We start from the raw sequence: 21,907 nt of genomic DNA, 5'->3' as shown, positions 1-21,907 counted from the left end.
TCTAGTAGTGCACTTCAGGAATGAGAGAGGAATGTTTGCAAAGGCCTTACAGTCATTTGGAGTTACTGTGATAGAAACAGCCCTGAATGAGGAATCGAATGACATGAAATAAGCATACTGCTCTTACATACTTACATTTTGGGGTGTATGGGGTGTTAGGGGAGGGGTTGTACCTCTGGAGCGAAACATATAATGCTCCTTCTGGGGGTTTTTTGTCCATCTTTGGTCCCCACCCTGCACTGAGCTCCCACCTGTCAGCATGTGACAGTGGCCATACCCAGGAACAGTGTCAAATGGTCTGCTAAACCACACGAGGGTAGCAAATGGGTCTCAAACCCTCGCTGAGTCAGACAGATGCAAAGATAGGCTCTGGCAGATTGAGTGGACAAGATCAATAGTGGGTTCAATGGTCAAGAAGGCAGTTTCTGCACAAGCAGTAAAGAGAAGTAAGGGGCAGGTGGGGCTTGTCCACCTGGGAAGGTAGCCCATCTAGGAGAAGGAAACCTCCACTGCCTTGTGGGATACCTTCAGGAGAAGGTGGCTAAAGAGTTAACCCTACACACAAATCCCTAACGGTTGGATGGCACCTTGTACGACTCCTCCTGGCAACTGCAGCAGCCAACCTGGTGCCAAATGTATTGCTCTGCTTTCCTTTGGACCACATCAGCAAGGATGAGGTTGGGTGGTCTTGTTGCCTAGGCAGCCCAGGAACGTCATACACACTGCCCAGGCTTGCACCCCAGGGAAGTCACTTGAGTGCTGCTAACACAGCGGTTTGACTTCATCCCCAGAGACGCACTCCATTGCCTCTCCATACAAACAGGTGCCAACAACAATTACATTTTGAGAATAATTTAAAACCAATATATCTATTGATTGTATTGGTTTCAACTTGCTGCTAACTTCAGCATTATAGATTACTACGCTGGGAAAATCCAGTACATTAGAAATGATGATCTCCTAGGACTATTGTTTTCCTAGTATTGGTTTGACTGCTGCCCGTGGTAGCATAAAGACTGAGACCATGGAAATCTTTTTACATCCATAGTACAGAAAAGAGGGATGTAACAGGAAAGCCTTGGTTAAATGCCCAGAGGATGAAATGCCATTTAAAAGGTAAATCCTGAATGCTGGCTAGAGTGAGTGTCATTGACTGGTCACTCTTTTTATGCCCTTCTGCTCCTCTGTATGATTCCTTTCAGTATAATGGTACATAACTGTAGCACAGGCTCCAAAGAATGTTTTGTTAATAGCACAGCTAGGAGTTCAGGGTAGGGTCAGATATTTAAGAATGAATTCTGAGGATCTTTGTATGAAAAGGGTAGTGAAGGACTAAAACTTAAAAGCACTTATTCAACTGTGCCCTCAGTGACCCCAAATATGGCTGCTTTTCTTGGATGACCCTAGGAGCTAACTGCAGAACAAATGAACTGTATTGGCCAATGTCAGTTTCAAACCCACAGTATTTTGCACTGGATTTCAATGGCAACAAGTTTGGGTTCTCAGTGTTAAAGTCATCATTCCATGCCTATTCACCTTAGATATTCAAAGGAAAGCTGCTTCCTAGGTGTTGTACATTGACTCTCATTGACAGACTCTTCAATTAGGAGTTTTAAATTACACAATGGTCATGACGGGTTTTACATCATGTAGATGACGTAAACTATGTGTGCGGCTACTGAATACTACAAGAAAATATGTCGTACATGCATTCAGATGCTTCCAAAACTCTATTAGCACTTGATGGACCAATAGCTACTGAAGTAGATTTTAAATAAATTGATCATTATCAGTTCAATCTACATAAATTTCAGATCAGCAGTGGCGTAGCGTGGGGGGAGCAGGGGGGGCCGGGCGCACCGGGCGCAACATCTGGAGTTAGGGCAAATCCATGGGTTAGGGGGCGCAAATCCACAGGTTAGGGGGCGCAAATCCACGGGTTAGGGGGTGCAAATTACTTTCCTTGCCCTGGGTGCTGACAACCCACGCTACGCCGCTGCAGATCAGTGTGAACCCTGCCAGGACAACTTGGTAACAGAGACAACTGTAGACTCAGCACAGAAAAAGGGGTGTATTTGCAGCTAAAGTGCCTGGATTAAAGCAACAGTACTCTGAACAGTTGTCCCAAATCAATGAATCAACAATATGACATGAATAAAGAGAGGTGTTCAATAATCCTCTAAAAGATAAATGGCCTAAAACAGTACAAAAAAGTCATCACACTGAATAGTTTTAATGTTTCATTGATTCCTGCATTTCTTTGATCGTTTTAATTTTTGCAAGCCACCCTGAGAATTACAGCTGCAAGAGAAAGGTGAAGTAGCAATAAACTTACTAAATAAAGAGGATGTAATCTGAACCTCAGTGAAAAATAATAAACTGGTCAACACTTTAAAGGTGCTGTCATAAGTCAGCATGTAAATATGCATACTAATAATTTGAAAAATGCTAACTTTACCTAATTTACATAGGGTTGTATCAACTAAGTTTTACTCGGGGTAAACTCACTGGTATTAATTTGCATAAGTTTGTCATGTCCATGAATTTCAATGGATGTACTCAGAGTATGAGTAACATTGGATACAACCCACATATGTTTGGATCCAAACATAAAGGTAAAGGGACCCCTGACCATTAGGTCCAGTCATGGCCGACTCTGGGGTTGCGGCGCTCATCTTGCTTTATTGGCCGAGGGAGCCGGCGTACAGCTTCCGGGTCATGTGGCGTACCAGAGCAGCGCATGGAAACGCCGTTTACCTTCCCGCCGGAGCGGTACCTATTGATCTACTTGCACTTTGACGTGCTTTCGAACTGCTAGGTTGGCAGGAGCAGGGACCGAGCAACGGGAGCTCACCCCATCGTGGGGATTCGAACCACTGACCTTCTGATCAGCAAGTCCTAGGCTCTGTGGTTTAACCCACAGCGCCACCCGCGTTTGTCATGTCCATGAATTTCAATGGATGTACTCAGAGTATAAGTAACATTGGATACAACCCCATATGTTTGGATCCAAACATAGTCATACTCAAGAGGAGAGCCAATGAAATCAATCCAAGCCTGGATCCAACCATACCTTTTGAGAATAAGGTTGCAAACTTACATACCCTTACCTGTGAGTAAATCTTATTGAACTCTGTTGGGCTAACTTGTGAGAAGACATGTGCAGGGTTGCACTGCAAAAGTTCCAAATATGCCATGCTACTTTTCAGCTAGGCAAATATATCTGCAGAAATAATGATGATTTTACGTAAATCAAATACAGAAATGATGTCTAACAGTAAATGTTAGCTGTGAATCAAAATCATTTAATCCTCCTTCATTTATAATATTGTAAAGTTTTACTATATGTAGCAGAAAAAGTATAGAATTAAAGAAGTTCTTCATACTCTCTCAGAGAAATTATTATCAATTGCGATTATACTTAACTGCTGATTAAAGTGACTGTTACAGTATGGCTGCAATGTATTTCAATTTAGAATGTATTTATCCCATCAGCAACTGGATATATTGGAAGTATTTATATGAAACATTAATGCTAAACAAAAGCATGTTCAATTTAATCATGAAATCAATAACACACAAAGAAGGAAAAGCATTTCATGAAAAATGCATTTTGTTTTATTTATTTTTATGACAGATTGTATAACAGGCTTTTTGGGACCAGAAATGCTATTCGTTCAATACAAACAACTCTTCTGCAATCCAAAATGTTAAAATGATTTATTCTGTCTTGGCAGTAACAATGAACTATATGATTGACTTCATGTTTTCACAATCCATATTCATTTTAAGATCTGGCACCATGCCCCCACCCCCCCACAAAAATATCAAATCCCCTGAAAAATAAAATATGGAATGGGGGGGGGGAATGACACATTTCGCATCTATAGTGATACTGGGATAGATGAAACATTTCTAGCTCCGTACAGCTGACAGTAAGCTGAAATTTCAAATCAAGACACAATTGCTTCAGAACTAAGGATACACCATTTCATATGATTAAATTAAATCTGTTTGGATTTACAGACATGCGCATATATATATATATATATATATATATATATGCTTGCAGAAACTCTGCACATTTGGCAGTTCCGTTATTGGCTGTTCTTGCCCCTTTCCTACAATTAATTCAAGAGTCAATAACTTGCTTCCCACCAGATGTGAAACGGTCATTCCTCCTCATCCTGGAGAAGTTGGCGTTCTGGAGGAAGCTTGGGCTGCAACTTCTGCCAGCGCTCTGGAGGCCAGAGTATATGGGTTGCGCGAGCGTGTAGAAGTCCAAGGGAGACCTGGAAGAGGCAATCAAAACACAGGTGTAATAATAATATGCAAGAAGATATAGCTTAGGGAGAGGAGGGCTTACGGCATTTCATAAATGTGTTGAGCAAGTTATACCAGCTGAGAAAGAGGACTGGATTTGTAGCTGGGATTAAACCCCCCCCCCCTTAAGTGACGAATTCATTTCGGGCAAGCCTTCTGTCTAAAATGCAGAGACACTTCTAAAACAGGACTGATGCTGGGGAATTGTGATGATGATAAAGAAAGTGAAATGGGAATAAAAAACCAAACTATATAAAATTTTAACAGCTTGTCCCATATAAAAATTGACAACTTAAATAAAGAACCATAAAAGGTTACAACTTGCAACAGTTCTTTCTAAAGACTCGTTGAAGACAGAGCCCTCAGTGCCCTGCAGACTACATATGGAACTGTTGAACGTACAGGCTGTCTCACTTTGTGCAACTGCGCAAGCAGCTTTTGTGATGGTTTGTTATGGGGGAGGATCACGATCTCTGTACCTGCAGCAAAAGCCAGAATCTCCTGCTGTGCCAAAGCCTGTCCTTCAATTTTCTTGAAAGACACACCAGAGGCAGCTTCATCTGCTCCTAGTGCAGCTGCCCCCAAGCATAGCTTTCGATATGCTTGCACCACTTCTTCGCTAACTAGGGAAAATGTGCAGCAGAAATTTGACGTGTATATCTTATCTAATATTTATCTGATTTTATCAGCAATTTCATTTATATTTTGTGTAAGCTGTTTACAGGTTTTAGCAATTAAACTGTATTTAAGTCCTACTAAATAACAATAGTGCTGTGGCAGAACATGGTAAAAAGAGAAATTAAGCATATTCAGTATGAAGAAGCAACCTACATTTCTTACTTCAATGTATTCAAATGTTTGCTCCTATTTTTTTAATATAAACAGGACATCCAATGTCATTTGACATTTTAACTACCAGCTTGAGCTCACTGCATGTTTCTGAGTCGCTTTCATTTTAGGCTTTGGTTTTCAGTTATATAGATAGATGGATAAACAAACAAACAAATGAAAAATAAAATATTATTGATGAATTAAAAACAGTAGCCTCTGAGAACAATGCATTGCTTCCAATACATAATGATTGACATTGTCAAAATATTAATAGGTGTCAACTTGGTTCCACAATTGTAAATACAAAGTCCATTGCTTCTGAAAACTTTCTATGGAAACCTTTCTTCCTTCCCACAGGTAAGCCACTATCTCATTCCCCATCCTCCCTTTGCACTCTGCTACAGGTCCATATTCACCAAACCAGCAAGTCCACTACAACAAACTTTCCCATTTCATTAGTTTAAAAAGGAAACAAGAGGCAGCTTGACTCAGTTGCAAGGCAAGAATATTCAGAAGTTCTATTCTCTAGAAAATATGAATCCATCAAGGGAAAATTAAAACTCTACTTCAGGAGATTCAGACTGGGCTTGCATAAGTCAGCAACACAGCTCTCCAGAGGCCTAAGGCTAAACCTTCTCCCTAAGCCACCCCATCTCTTCCCAGGCTACACCCACCAATGACCCAATCTCTTCAAGTGTTTTTGCCTGGCTGGAATGTGCTCTGCCTGGCTGTGATAATGCCTCCTGCTCAGAGCTGGCTCACCAATGAGGCAGTGTGAAGCACCCGCCTCAGGCAATCAGAAGTGCAAGAGGTGGCGCCCTGATTACCCTACTACTGCCACTGCCAAAATGCGAGGGGCAGATGTTCCAAAGTGTGGCATTGCCACTCGTCCTCCTCACCCCCGGGACTGAGAAGACACATGGCAACACTTTGTGGAGCACTCTTGGCTCTTGCTGAGTTTGGGCAGGAGACATTATTGCGATTGCAGATGTGAGGGGTGGGGGCCATGGCAGGTAGGGGAGGGGAAAGCACAGTCCCATGTTGCCTCAGGTGGCAAAACAGGATAGGCCACCCCTGCTTTTGCTTGCCTGCATGGAGGTGTGTGTGTCTAAATGTGGAATGCCACCACTGAGATGCAAAGATTTTTCAGGAAGGAATACAGCCCATGGGCTGGAAAAGATTCCCTGCCTCTGATCTCAAGGGCTTAGAATGCCTGTGTGGCCCACAGCAAAACAAAACAAAATCTTTTTTTTAAAAAAAAAATTATTAAATTTTCTTTCAGATATTCAGAAATTTACAGAATAAAAAGTAGAAAATAAAAGTAAGAAAAAGAAAGTATACATAAATTCCAAAAAACAAAACAAAATCAAGAATGCCCGATAAACAAGAACAAAACAATTCCAAAAGCACAAAAATGCCTTTAAAAAGACAAGCGGCAACCGACACATTTAAACTACCAGGGTTTTAAAAGAACAGTGATTTAAAAAATGGGAGGATAAGAACATATTTGAATGGCACCTCAAAAAATGACAAAGTGGGCATCTGGTCTGCTTCTCTGAGGAGGAGGCATCATGAAGGCATCACTACAACTGAAAATACCCTCTTCCCTTCTCTTCCTGCTTTGTGTCTGAAAGTGGGGGGTCCACTATCTAAGTGTTTGGGTGAACATGAAGCATGCATGCAAACCCCACCCCTAATATCTTGCCTGTGCCCCAATGTCATTAGGCTCCCAATTGCTGGGAGGCTTCTAATCACAGCCATGTGAACACGGTTAGAACCTCCCTTCAGAACTCAACATTCAACAAACAGAGAGAGACAGTGGAATCAGTGGTTGTGGGGGCATTGGGGACAGGGCCCGATGCATGAGCCTGGCCTCTGGTTTAAGCGGCTTCCAGGAGTGTACTGGAATGCCCAGGACAACAAACCTGAAAGTGCCCTCTTCCTAAAGCAAACAAAACCTGAGAAATATTAAGAGTTCTCGTCCATAACCTTCCCATCACTTTTTCTTTTCTGACATAGAAAAGTTAAAAGCTAATGCAGCACCATTTGCTGGTGAGAGGACTATTATCGGCAAATTTTCTCTTCATTTCCCACAGGGGATGCATATGTTACATAGCCTATTATGCCATAGTCAGAACTCATTCCAATCAAATTATGTGGGAGATGAAAGTATTTTATCCTTGTGATTCTATCCTTTTTGCATGTGCCTGTTACATGGCACTCTCTGGGCAGCTTTGCCTGGGAATACTTTAGCTTGGCACCACATGCCTTGCCTAAGGAACTTCCAATTCTAACTGATCCTATATTTAGCTTCTAAATGACAGTCTAAATATTGGGTTTAGCAAGACTTCACTAACTACCTGAAGTGTGATTCTTTGCAAATGGGTTTTATTTTTTATAGATTTAAAGAATTCACAGTGCACTGGGGCATCGCCTGCCTCCGCGAAGGCTAAGTAGCTCATAAATACAATGGCCACGAACTAGAACTGCTTCCAAACGCTGAACAAAAGAGCCAAAGCAAACTCAAGCTGCCAGCAGGTTTTCCGTTTGTGGAGGTGGAACCATGTTTTACACACCAGGCTGTGCACTAGTCACTGCAAGGATTATGCACTCACCCATGACCCTTTGGTATCCAATAGGGGAACTGTATCGGGAAGTTTTTAATGTTTGATGTTTTATTATGTTTTTATTTTCTGCTGGAAGCCACCCAGAGTGGCTGGGGTAATAATAATAATAATAATAATAATTCTGTATGCATCACACAACACAATGGAGAAGAAGGTAGAGGGTCCCAGGTTCAATCCCTGTTGGTTTCAGATACAGCTGGGAGAAAACCCTGTTGGGAACTCTGACGTCAGTGAAGGCAATACAGAACTAGATGGACCCATAATCTGATTCATCACAAGGCAGCTTCCTATGCACCACCACAAGATCACATGTAACACTGCTGAAACGTCATGTTTCTTTCCTGGTCAAAGCCTCATAATCACTGAACTGGGGGGCAGGGAAGTATCAGTACACTATTACATATGCAATGAGAACCTGTGTTTTCAATTCCCAAAGCTACACACACACACACACACACACACACACACACACACACACTTTTCCAAATAAAGCACTAGGTTTATTAATAGGTTTTCGTCTGGTCTTCTGTCATGAGTCGGAGTTAGGAGTAGGTCAGCAATAAAAAACAACAACAGCAGTGTCAGTGAACTCTTTACTCAAAGAAACCAAAATACTGCAGGCCTAGCGATCACAGCAACTCTTCCCAGTACGTCTTGCCCCAATGACACAATTGCGAGGACAGAAGGTCCCACCTTCCCACCACTTTCCATGGCACAGCAGACTAAGGCTCTGTCATCTTGTGTCTCTTTGCTCCGCCCTCTCAATTTCGCTGCATGTTCTGGGAGACCAGAAGGAGAGGGAGTTGGTCACAGCAAGAGGGGGAGACTCCCTGGATTCTTCAGCAGCCTGCCGCATCTCTGTCTCCTGCCCCCCTCTCTCCTGCCTGATTCTGGACTGCGTTCTGCCCTAGTCTCTTCCTGCTCACTTAAACCTGTTGCTTCTTCAGCTTCCGACACCTCATCCTCCCAGTCTTCTTCTTGTGGCCACTCGTTGTCATCCCACCAAGCCCCTGGCTCTGAACCTTCTTGGCCTGGGAGTTCCCTTGGGGGTTCTTCAGGTGGTGCCTCCCACCAGTCCTCTGAATTCAGCCATGACATCTTCTGACCAACTGGCCAGGCACCAAATGAATTAGAAATTCATCAGCATTCTGGCAGGCAACACCAATAAGCAATAGCTCTGCACTGCTCACAACATAAAGCCAGCCAGCACTTTGACCGGAATAGGTTGCGCAATTATGTTTGGATATTAACTACTGTGCCACAAACCCTTTCCACTGCCAAATACAAGTAAGTTTGGGAAAAGGAGATAGTGAGGAAAATGTCTATCTGGCTGCTGCTGGACCCAATCCAGGCCCTAAGCAGTATTCCTGAAAATCTGGAGGACCAGCAAAACAATTTTGTTCTAAAGAATTATTAATGACTGAGACAGGAGGTCTTCAGTCACTGCTTCTGATTGCTCAGCTGACCAGAAAACGTGAAGGCTAGTTCTTGGAATACCTTGAAAATATAGATAGATAGAAACATTTATATTCTACCCTTTAACCTGAGGTTTCCCTTGGTGGTAATTAGGCAGCATGTATCCTGAGGGTTTGGGAAAGGGTTAGATGGAGCATTTGGATTACGTTCCTACAATTTTTTATGACAGCCTGAGGTAACCATCAGGTGTAGCCCATACCACTGTTGTTACTACCACTGCAGCAGAATTTTACACACATCTTTGCTTTCATAAAAATATTCTGCTGCAGTAAAAAATAAAAAAGGCCAGAAAGTGCATTCAAATTGCTCTCTGGAACTCTTAACTTTTCCTTATGGGTTTGGATGCAAAACCAGACATCCCTGAGCAGTTGTTTAGGCCCCTGAACTTTGGGGAGGCCCAACATTGACACCTACCCTGAGCCCTCCAAGAAAAAAAAATCCAGTCCCACTGCTCACACTGAACACATACTAAAATGTTGATGAATTTCCATGGGGACTTAAAACTGAATTTAAGATTGGAAAAAGGAGAACTAGTAAACTGAAACTGACATATTTGCTAATCCTTATTGTAGCATCAACTCTGGGGCACTAGAGGTTTAAATGCCAGCTGGACCCAACCACCCAGTGTTGCTCAAAGTCCTACTGCAACAGGTAAGCCTGCCAGGCCCACAAACAGAGGAGGAAGGTCCACCCAAAGGCATTTTGCCCAGGATCCCCCTCAAACCTGGAGCCAACACAATCTCTATCAATTCATCTAAACTCTAAAAGAAAGAAAAATAACATGACAAAAAGTTCCTAATAAGAAAAAGGCAAAATCCTTTCAATTAGAATATGAAATACCATTTTTAAAAGGTCACAAATGACGTAAGTATTTCTATGTTTCAGGATTTCTTATGGATGTTAACGTACCTGAACTAACTTAAAGCCTGGAGTGCAGACATTGTGCACCCCAATTAACAGGTCATGTTTTAAAAGGATAAGCTTTTACATATGCTTTTAGATCAGAGGTCCCTGGCAGCTGTGTGCAATTTCTTTAAAACAGTCTGAGCACGTGAGGACAATTTTCTCATAAAATGGCTACATTTACTCAAGGCTGTATTTTTTCATCACTCTGAGGCTCTTCAGAATTAATCTTGGGCATAGTAGAGGCTTGGGTACCTTCAGCTATTTTCTGTTAAGAAGGAATTTTTTTAAAAAAGCAGGAAGTTCAGAATTTTATGCAAATAGACACCAACCACCCCCAAGGAATATATCTAGCTAATTCTCATGATTTAATTTCCCAGGAATCATGTGTATGCACCAATTTCTCCTCTCTCTCTCTTCTACATAATCAAATCACTGGAGTTGAAGTGGCCTGTATCTAATTTAATATTTTGTAGCTTGATTAAACAGGTGCTGAATTACTTGAATATAATTTGGTTAGTTAACAATGCACACTATTGATACCAGATCACTTCTGTTGCTGGATTTATACACCAGTTCCCATGAAATGTTACACTTAAATTGGTATGGCAGATTTCGAGATGGGCTGCTTTCGTATTTCAAGTTGATAAACCTTCTGAACCTAAGCATTTTCACTAGTGCGTAATCCTAAAATCCCAAATGATTCATATTTGGTGACACTATGCAAATTCAATGAATTTTATGCTCCATCTAAAATAAGCCTCCTCATATTGCCCTATTAATGAAGTTGAAAATATGATCTAATTTGTGTGTGTGTGTTAAAGAGGAGTCTGGAAGTATTTCCTGTTACACTTCCTGTCTGGTGCACTACTGTGACATATACCGTATTTTTCGCCCTATTGGATGCACCGGCCCATAGGACACACCTAGTTTTCGGGGAGGGGGGGAATCAAGGAAAAAATATGATTTCCCCCCACCCACCCACACAGTTCTGGGAGCAGCGGACAGGCTGCATGCAGCCTGTGCGCTACTCCAAGACCTTCTTCCTGCTTTTGCGGGAGGTGGCGGAATTCCCCCACCTCCCGCAAAAGCCCACAGGAGCCGCGTGCGACTCCTGCGGGCTTTTCGACCAGGAGGGAGAAGGGACTGAAACGGCCAGTCAGTTCCTTCTACCTCCTCGGGGAAAAGCCCCCAAGAGCGGCACACTCTTTAAAGGCTGCGCGGCTCCTGCAGGCTTTTCTAGGAGGTGGGGGAATCCCCCCACCTCCTAGAAAAGCCAGCAGAAGCCGCGCACCCTTTAAAGAACGCACGGCTTCTGCGGGAGGTGGGGAAATTCCCCCCACCTCCTAGAAAAGCCAGCAGAAGCTGCACACCCTTTAAAGAGCGCACGGCTTCTGCAGGCTTCTGCGGGAGGTGGGGAAATTCCCCCATCTCCCGCAAAAGCCCACAGGAGGGAGAAGGGACTGACTCGGCCAGTCAGTTCCTTCTCCCTCCTTGGGGAAAAGCCTCAAAGCCGGGTTAGAGAGAAGCGGGAAGGCGTCGTGCACCTTCCCGCTGCCCCCCAACCTCAGGGGCTGGCGATGGGGGAAGCGCTGCTTTCCCCCACTGCCAGCCTCAAAGCCGGGTTGGAGAGAAGCGGGAAGGCGTCGCGCGCTTTCCGCTGCCCCCCAACCTCTGGGGCTGGCGATGGGGCAAGTGCTGCTTTCCCCCACCGCCAGCCTCAAAGAGCAGACTCTCCTGGCTTCAGTGGAAGCAACGCGAAGCCTCCGGAGCGCAGGCTTCGGAGGCTTCGTGTTGCTATCGCTGAAGCCAAGGACCCTGCATTCGCCCATAGGACGCACACACATTTCCCCTTCATTTTTGGAGTGGGAAAAGTGCGTCCTATAGGGCGAAAAATACGGTATAAGAAGCCCACTTCTTGTCTTTTATGAAGCTGCCTTTCACTGTGACTCAGCCATGTTGCAGGATATGTCGCAGTTGGAAATGAATGCAACTGTTCTGTGAAGACAGGGGACTCAGCTACACAGCTGCAAATTAAACTTTTTAAATGTGTTGTAAAGTGCAATATACAAATGTGACACTAGATGGTGATGGTGAGCTATGCAAATGTCAACGTATTTTTCAAAACACTTTTTTTAAAAAAAGAATTTTCACAGCGTTTTTTATATGTGTGTAGATTCCACCAAGGTTGAAGAACCTGTGACATTTCAGGAGCTGGTGCACTCTAACTCCCACCAGCCCCAGCCAGTATGGTCAATTGTAGGGATGCTGGGAGTTGCAGTCTATCAGTGGCTGCCAGCAGTGATGTCTCCACCGTCTGGGGCAGTACACCTCTCAGTGTCAGTTCCTTAGAATCATAAGTGGGGAGAATGCTGTTGTGTGTCAGGTCCTGCCTTCAGGGTTCCTGTAGGCATCTATGAGAATATGATGCTGGACTAGGTAGGGCATTGGTCTGATCCAACAGGCTCTTTTGTTCTTAGTCCAGCAAGATCTGGTGGTTCACAGATACTCACCCCACCTCATACTTTCTGGGAGCTGAACTACAGTGGTACCTCGGGTTAAGTACTTAATTTGTTCCAGAGGTCCATACTTATCCTGAAACTGTTCTTAACCTGGAGCACCGCTTTAGCTAATGGGGCCTCCTGCTGCCGCCGCGCCACCAGAGCCCGATTTCTGTTCTTATCCTGAAGCAAAGTTCTTAACCTGAAGCACTATTTCTAGGTTAGCGGAGTGTGTAACCTGAAGCGTACGTAACCTGAAGCGTATGTAACCCGAGGTACCACTGTATATGAATAGTGTGCAAAAGGCGGTAGAGTTATTAAACTAGGGATTAGTTTTCTTCTGTTTCTTAAAAATTAATGGAAATTCAGCCCAGTGTAAAAATACACTGCTGCATAATTAAGAGCAACGTAAACACAATGCCAAAATGGGAACACTTAGCTAGCACTCTGCCTACAGAACTAACAAAATGTACTGCAGATGGGGGGGGGGGGAACCTGCTGGGTCAAATTAGATTGCTTGTCTTTAAGAAAGGCTATTACAATGGATTGTGATATTCAGCTGTAGGTGTAAAACAATCTTATGGCAAATTATCTGCTTATATGGTTCTCTTCAAAATTAAGCCATAGTTCACTGGGAATAAACATGTTTGCTTTTTAGAATGCGTTTGTAGAATGTTGCTGAAACTTAATACCAAGGGCATAAAAAGCATAAATTAGTATTCTTTATATGCTCCTGAACCTACCTACTATTAGTAGAAGTGCTGAAAGCATGTCCTTAGGTGCAGTGGTGGAACTTCATGCTCCGGCACCGGGGAGGGGGGTGGAGAGCAGGCGAGGGCTGGGCTGGCGCACATCCTGGGGATGTGGCGCGTGTCCTGGGGGCGTGGCACACCACCTGCGGGGGCGTGGTGCCCAGCACGGGCAGGGGGCAGCTGCAATGGCACCCCACCGGGATCACGCTGCCAGGGGCGATGCGCTCCCCCTGCACTCCTCTTCCTCCACCAGTGCTTAGGTGCTTTTAAGAAAATTTACATTCTACGTATTTCTGATCTCAGGCTACAGGAATATGGGAGAAAACCCAAATGTGGAGTCACCCTCCCCAAAAAAGTCAGACTCAATTTTCCTATTTAGGGACCAGGTCCAGGTCCATTTTGTTACTAGATCTAGATAAAAGTGTCACAAGTGAGCTTGTCATAAAGCCTTCTTGGGTGCTGACCACTCTCTCTTCCATAGCTACTTTTTTTCAGGAGAAAGAACTTAATAATGTGTTCCATATGATTAGGGATAGATAGCCTCCACCCATCCAACATAAGATCTGGTCCAGATATAACTCAGAGTAAATGGATTAATTTCCAGAATATCCAGAAACTTAATCTGGACTATAGGTTCTTATTAGGCTGCTTTGTGCTGATGCAAAGTGATGATATCATCACTTATGCTTGGGTCTTGCAGGCTTAGGGAAATTATGTGGTTTAATACATACAACCCTCCCCACTTGATCCATTACATGTTACCTACAGAATATGCATGACCACTGCAAGAATCTTTTTTCATATCCTGAAGAAGCAATTTAGAATAAGAAACCTTGTAGAATTTCATAGCTTTTCTGGCAAAACCAAAAAGCAAATGTTATTATTACTATTATTCTGAAAACACAGAACATTAATATTCATAAGCCACACTAGAATACACAAATGTTTAAAACAAGTTCACAAAATCAATAAATACTGTTTAATCTTACGTTCCCAAAACTCCTTCTGATGGGGCTGATGGGGATGGGGGGAAAAAACAAAAACAAAAAACAAAACTTCCAAATATATCAGAAGCTTCACAACTTATCCAATACATTTAAACAGTATAATTTTATCCTGCACTATATTGTTTGAATACATAAGGAAGATTGAGCATTTTACAACGAAGCTTCTATTCTCTTATCTGTCTTCTCTAGTTCTGAAAATATTTCTGAGTTTCAGCATATACACTGCCAACCACTCTCTCAGTGTTGGAGGGTCCTTCTGTTTCCATTTATGAGTAATTACCATTCTGGCCGCTGTTAAAAGATGTATAATCATTTTGCTATCTTCTCAGAATACTTGAGTGCAATGTCTCAAATTCCAAATGTTGCTTAAAGGTTCAGATTCCCTTGTTAGCAGCTTGATAGCATCTCTGGCTTGGAAGTACTGAAAATAAGAAAGCTTTTGCGCATCTGTTGACCTCGTAATCTCATTGGAAGTTTTCACCAAAGCATTTCTCCAATTTGGTGACCCACACTTCTCCCCCATAATTGAGTAATGCCTACTGCCAGGAAGAGAAAGAGAAGAGAGGAACAGGCCTGGAAACTGCCAGAGAGAAGGTGATAAGTCACTGATATAGCAGTCTAAACAGCCATGGCTTCCCCCAAAGAATTCTGGGAACTATCACTGGTAAAGGGTGGAGGGAACTGTTGCTCTGTGAGGGGTCTCCAGACAACTCCCTGAACCCTTAAAAACTACAGTTCCCAGGATTATTTGGGAGAAGCCATCAGAGGCCATTTTAGGCCAGTGTGACCTGTGTGGCTACACTGGGTGCCGCGCTGCACAACAATGCTGTAGAATGGAGTTCGAGAGGCAGAAAGGGCACCGCTGAATTTTAGAGGCCAAAGTCAGCCACTGAAATCATGACTATATAAAGAGATACAACACAGCTTTAAAGTATGGTGTTGTCTAGGGTTGCCATATATCCGGGATTTGGCTGTCGTAAACGGTGTCTGGGCGGAATTCACAGAAATGTTTGGGAAAATATGGACATATGGCAACCCATGTCAGAAGTGTAGATTCTGGCAAAATTCCTTTAAAATAGCTCAAAAGCTAAAAAAAAAAAAAAAAAATTGCAAAAAAAGCTCACCAACTTTGGGCTAAACTCAACAATTTTCATGTCCGGATTTCCACTTGTTGAAATATGGCAACCCTAGTGTCAGGGTTCAGATGCAGGTCAGAACTCAAGATGCAGAGACAAGCAGAAAAGTTAACTCTTTATACTAGAAAACAGCATACCAGGGAGTAATGCCTACCAACAGGACTGGCCCCCATGAAACACTTGCCAGGACTGAAGGTCTTTACTTCCCATTAAGTCTCCTTCCAAGTCGGATGCCTCCCAAACAGCTTTAAACCACATTGGGGAGGGGCCACCTATGCTCTTTGTTCTGCAATGCTCTATGTGACCTTGGAGACAAGACGGGAGGAGAGCTAACTACAATGGGAAAGGCAAGCTTTGTGGATCCTCCTGCAGCTTCTGGCCCCTCCTTCTCTGCTTCATGTCCTGAGTCTGCATTGCTTTCTGCATCTGGCTCTTCTCTCTCACTCTAGCCCGTTGCTTCTTCAGTCTCCAATCAGTCCTTCCCCACCCTTCACCCTCTGACCTGTCCTCAGTGTCCTACTGCCAATCCTTGGGCTCTGAGGCTTCTCAAGGAGTTCCTCAGCCAGTGCCTCCCACCACTCCTCTTCATCCAGCCAATACCTGGCAGGTGTGGTTGTGACCAGAGTCGCTTAGCTGCAAGAGCATTTGCATTTTTGAGCCACTCTTCCCTCGCATCTCTGCAGCCAAGTTGGCAGTGGCAGCAGAGCAACGCAACTAGGATTAAGTTTGGGCATAGCAACAAACCACAGTGAGCAAGCATCATTTTAGATTAAGGTTTGCTGATCCTAAGTAAACCAGCTAGTAAGCCTGGTCAGGTTCAGATCTCAGAAAAGCAACCACAAAACTGGGGAAGCACCACTGGCCAGGGGTGCAAAAGATTATAATTGCCTGAAATAAAATTGCTTCCAGGCCAGATACATTTTGAGCCAATCCTTCCCTGAAGGCACTTTTTAAAAAGAAATTCTCATCAAATGCAAGGGAGACCAAAGTGACCCCTGTGATACAAACAAGCCAGAGCTAAGTGAAACAGGCCATTGTCTAGCACGATGTATCACATTCTACCTCTCTCTGACCTTGTGGACCTTTCTTTTTCTCTATTCTTATATTTCAGTTTTCTGTTCTCCTTCTCATATTCTGAGACAAAGCCCTTAAATGGCACAAATGATACAGACCAAAAAACAAAAACAAACACCCTACCTAATTTATACATTTCTGTTTCCAGAAATTGAGGTTGAGGTCACGGATACTAAGGTTTTCAGCGCAGAATATCTGAGCTCCCGCCTATCACAAGGCAGTTAAGAGGGTATTTTTGCAGTGCAGATACTTGTATCTTAAAAAGAACCTGATGTTTCATTAGTATTAGAGTAGCATCTCCAATTATAGAACAAACCTAAGGTTCATTCCATCAATTACATAGTGTTACTTTTGTGAGCAAGTCCTTAATTTTGTGCTTGAAAGCCTGCTTGCATTGGTGTTAGGAGTACGCAGATTATAGAGCAGAAAAAGTGTTACATAATGTACTTTTGCAGAGATTGTCAATTAGAGACAATCACTGAATCAGAGCCTCCCATTTCTGATTACACTGGAAATCAGGCATTAAGTATCACTGCAGACACATTTCAGCCTCCCTCCAAGGATCTCATCTGTGGAGGGATAAAACAACCCCAGGTTTCAATATTTTTAGGTATGATTTTAAATTGACCACCTTCTAGTGACAGGACTAAGGCTCAGGAAGGTGACTAAGGCTCAGGAAGGTCCATAATCCTTTTATTTCCAGACTTTATTCGTATAGTGGTACCTTGGGTTACAGACGCTTCAGGTTACAGACGCTTCAGGTTACAGACTCTGCTAACCCAGAAATAGTACCTCAGGTTAAGAACTTTGCTTCAGGATGAGAACCGAAATTGCGCGGAGGCGGCGGCACAGTGGCAGCGGGAGGCCCCATTAGCTAAAGTGGTACCTCAGGTTAAGAACAGTTTCAGGTTAAGAGTGGACCTCCAGAACGAATTAAGTTCTTAACCTGAGGTACCACTGTATTAGCTTAGCCTTATGGACAGTTTTCTTTACCACGCTATTCCTGCTGGCAGATCTGTTTCTCACTCAAGCTATCCAGGCAGCCAGTAGCAAACAGTGGGGTAAATGTGTGATGTGGCTGCATTTGGGATGCAAGATTGTTAAGGATCAGCATAGCATACTGTCTGACCAGGAATGGGGAACCCAAAGCCCAAATTCACACTTGAAACAAATTGGGTAACCTTGGGCTAGTCGCTATCCCTCAGCTTAACCTACCTCACAGGGTTGTCTTGAGGATAAAAACGTACAATTGTAGTACCCTTGTAAAGGCATTGTTCTGTTATGCCCTAGCCACTCTAGCAATGTCTCCAAAATCAGCAGAACAAACAGTGGACAGATGGGCGTGGGGGCATGAATGTGGGCTGTCAGACCTGACATGGGCTTCCTGGAGATATCTGCCTGACTGTTAATGGGAACAGGATACTGCACTACTGGAAGGTAATTTCAAATGTGGTATGAATTAAAAGGGTGGCTTTTGCATGGGGTGGGGGAAGATTTTTGTGTGTACCCCCACACATAAACACACACATTATTGTGTGTGATTTCAAGCACATGACTATTTTTAAATCTGTCATCAAGCATATGCACTAAAATACAGAACATATTATACAAACAGAAGAAAATAGAGGACTTTAAGTATTATCTCCCCACATCCCATGTCTTTAACAAAGGGCTTCACTGTGAGTGCTAATAATTCGATCAAATGCACCAACAGAAAAGTCCAGCACGCTTATTCCTACGAGCTGACCTCTGTTCCAGATCAATGAACTCTTTGAATTATCCCAGGCCGATTACTAAAAGACATGCAATGGTTAATTAAGTTCTCTCTCTGTCTGCCTTCTCAAAAGGTCTCCGTGTAACTAAGGTTAACTAACTTACAGCAAATCCCTGCTAGCCTGGAAATATTCCATGGATATATTCACTTGCAAGTCTCTTCCACAGCTGTGAGATGTTAATGTTAAGAAACCATTTGAAGATTTCTCACTGCAGATTGTTAATTGTCTCTTTCGTCAAAAAGGTGAATGGGAAACCTCTTCACATTCTGGACTCTGCATCCATAATCAAGGCGTTGGACAACATGGTGAGCAAGTGGAACAGTCTTACCTTTTCCTTCATTTATTAATTTATTATTATTATTTTAAATATGTGCAAAATATTTATATATAGACGTGTCTACCCAGAAAAAAGTCATGCTGAGCTCAAAAGCCCTTACTCCCAGTTTACAACACTGATATGTTAAACTCTGTTTCAGAGTTTGCAGCATTCTTAACTTTTTCAGTCTTTTTGTCCCTTGCATGAATTCCCTGGAATTCAGATTCTAAAATGGCTGCATCTTAAGTAATGTGTCACAATGCATTTATGTCTGCATGGACTGTTAATCAGTTATGAAGATGAAGTTGCAATGGTTGGAGCATTAGCTTCTGAAACCACTAAGCCCCATAACTCTGTCACTGGTGGACTGGTGAGTCAGACGTTGTAGTCTTCCCCTGGAGACTTAGGAAACTGACTGGATTCCAGAGTACTCACAGGTTTTGACAGATGCTTTGCAGCCCGAGTGAAATGTAGAACAGCAAATGGCCATTGTTTGGCCATTGATGTAATTGCTTTCGGAGTTTCCTGCCATCAGTTTTTGGTATGTGATTTTAGCTTCTGTAATTGACTGAGGCGGTTGTGACAGTGAAAAAAAAATTCTCTTCTGACATCACATCTATAGTGAACAGCTCGTTAAATTAAAATTTATATATTTATCTTCTGCCTACTGTGATAGATTTCTTCCTATGCTAATGACAAAATGTCCTCCATTTTCCTTGATTTGAGAGCTGAATTTCAAGTCAGAGTTCAAGTTATAGAATTTCCTTTTAGATCAGCCTTTTTCAGTCTTAGATTCCTAGTTGTTGTTGAACTACAACTCCCATCATCTCTGGCCACAGGCCTTGCTAGCCAGGGATTATGGGAGTTGTATTCCAACATCTGAGGACCCAACATTGAGAAAGTCATTTCAGATTAACCATTCATTTCTGTGATTTTGTATTATTTTATAGTATTTTATGGTGTACAATATATGGATATTTTATGTGAGTAAGAGGTATATACTTTTGCAAAATAAATGAATGAATAGAAAACTCAGTGTCATATTACCAGCTCAATTTCCAGCTATGGTTTTATATACTAACATCAGGAGTAAGCAGTTACAGCCGGGGTCAACATCTGTCCTGGATCAATATCTTTCCAGATTGGTAAAAATCACCATGAAGATCTGTGGGGGGTTTTTAATCACTCTGGTAGAGGTGAAACCACCTACAGTGTACAGCACAGAATGGTTGCCTGATCTCTCAATGTCATGAGGTTGGATGAGTTAAATAAAGAAGAGCCATAAGGATAACACTAAGAGCTGGGGAAACTGAAGAAAATCAAGCACTAAGTGAAACTGTGAGGCTGAGTCTGTGGTTCAGTCATGCAGATACGACCCAATACAAAGTATATTTAATAGCATTATCACTATCTCCTTTTTTTGTTCTGCTGTAAGACATAGGTTACAGAAATCTCTACTTCGTTAACTTCTTTTTAAATGTAGTTTTACTTTGAAAAATAAATTAAGCTGGATTTATAGTAGATTTAAAATGTATCTATTGAACTAAGTCAGCACATTCCAGCACTAGCCATAAAATACGAAGGACACATGTATGAAAGTGACTTAATGGTCTCTAAGATAAGCTCTGGGGAAGACTTCAATGGGGTGTCACATTTGTTTCTGATGAGGGCTATTATTTCCAGTGGCTATAACACTAGCAGTACTACAACCTGCCAAATCTTATCAGAGAAACATGAAAGCCTTAAGGAGTACAGAGAAAGAGAGATGTACAAATGCCACTAGTTTATGTGGAGGTTTTGCATTTCTGAAGTTTTAACTGTGTGCGTATGTACATCATCAGTATAATTTGAAATTTCAACTTTGAACTATTTCCGAGTGCTGCAATGTGGTTAGCCCTTGCGCAAAAGTTCAAGCTGCTGGAGGGTTTGGACCTGAAATTATGTGGATTTTTTAAATTTATGGAATACAGAGGCCACAGAACCCACATCATCTGTGGGTGTCAAGGGGCAAGGAAGCACCAGATTATATGCCATTTAAATCATTTCATAGTCTGAAACAAAGCCATCCCCCATCAAAAATGCTAAGATGTTTCTGGCTGCTCAGCTAACTATTCCTATGAAGCTCTTGAACTTGCTGCAGGGTACTTCATGCCTGGACCTGAGACCTCCTGATTTGGATGGAGGAAAAGGACATAGGGAATTAATCTTCCATATTAGCCTAATGGTCATCTGGAGTAACATTTATCGTATCCACTAGAGGAAGGGATTATTTTTACTTGTACATTTGCACACTGGTGCTTCATTTATTTCATTCAGACTTTTGTTTGGTGTCATCTATTTTGATAAAGTTTTTACGGGGGAAATCAAGTAAGAGCTAGTATGGTGTCGAGATTAGAGTGTTGAACTAGAACCTTGGAGACCATGATTCAAATTCCTACTCACCTAAGAGGTTGACTGGGTGACCTTGGAATAGTCACTGTCTCTCAACCCAATCTACTCACAGGGTTGCTTTGCAACTTTCTTTCTAAATGGGCTAGAGATTTTTATATAAAAAACAAAGGAAGAAAGTTGAGCACCTGTGGCTCCTCCTGGTAGGGGAGTCCAACTGCATGCATACTCTAATTGCATCATTATAAATATGGGCCTGTAAGGACCCCAGGAATTCCTACTGCCTGGTGTCCCCCCAAAAAATCAGTTGTCAATCACAGCTCCACCTTCACTCATTGGCTAAGAACACTGACAAGCAAGAGCAGGAAGGCAGGCTTATTTAGCATTGCTTAGAAGCATTTGTTTAATAATTATTATTATTATTATTATTATTATTATTATTATTATTATTATTATTATTCCTAGAAGGGTTAGAGGCTTGCTGAGAAGAGAAGAGAAGAGAAGAGAAGAGAAGAGAAGAGAAAGTTCAGTGTCTGGAATCTATGTTCAGGGCTGCCATTGAAGGTCTTCACAGGTTCTGATTTGGTGACCCCCCCCCCCCAATAGATCAGCCTCCACTGATTTTAATTGGGGAGCAGGAGAAATGAAGCATGGAAACCAACTCAAATACTAGAATTCAACAATAGCAATTCATTGTTTGTAGTCTTGTTTCAAAGGTATCCCTCTCGTGTATCCATTAATTCAGATACCCTTGGAGCCTCCCTGGGTTTGGGGGCCTAATTCTGCATATACTGTGTA

The 21,907-nt window shown here is 42.6% G+C and overlaps 1 protein-coding gene across 1 annotated transcript in view; it reads right to left on the bottom strand.

Annotated features, from left to right (window-relative positions):
* Positions 1-3,595: 3,595 nt before the first annotated feature.
* The window catches only part of IMMP2L (inner mitochondrial membrane peptidase subunit 2), a 489,148-nt gene continuing 470,836 nt past the window's right edge, over positions 3,596-21,907 (bottom strand). Inside the window, exon 6 of the mRNA XM_028745762.2 lies at positions 3,596-4,292. Within this exon, the coding sequence (XP_028601595.1) occupies positions 4,173-4,292 (120 nt within the window). The 3' untranslated portion in view covers positions 3,596-4,172. The remainder of the gene's footprint in view (positions 4,293-21,907) is intronic.

Source organism: Podarcis muralis, chromosome 10, assembly GCF_964188315.1.
Source record: "Podarcis muralis chromosome 10, rPodMur119.hap1.1, whole genome shotgun sequence".
NCBI classification, from domain to species: Eukaryota; Metazoa; Chordata; class Lepidosauria; order Squamata; family Lacertidae; genus Podarcis; species Podarcis muralis.
The sequence above is the reverse complement of the archived record's forward strand: the minus strand, read 5'-3'. Positions and strand labels throughout refer to the sequence as shown.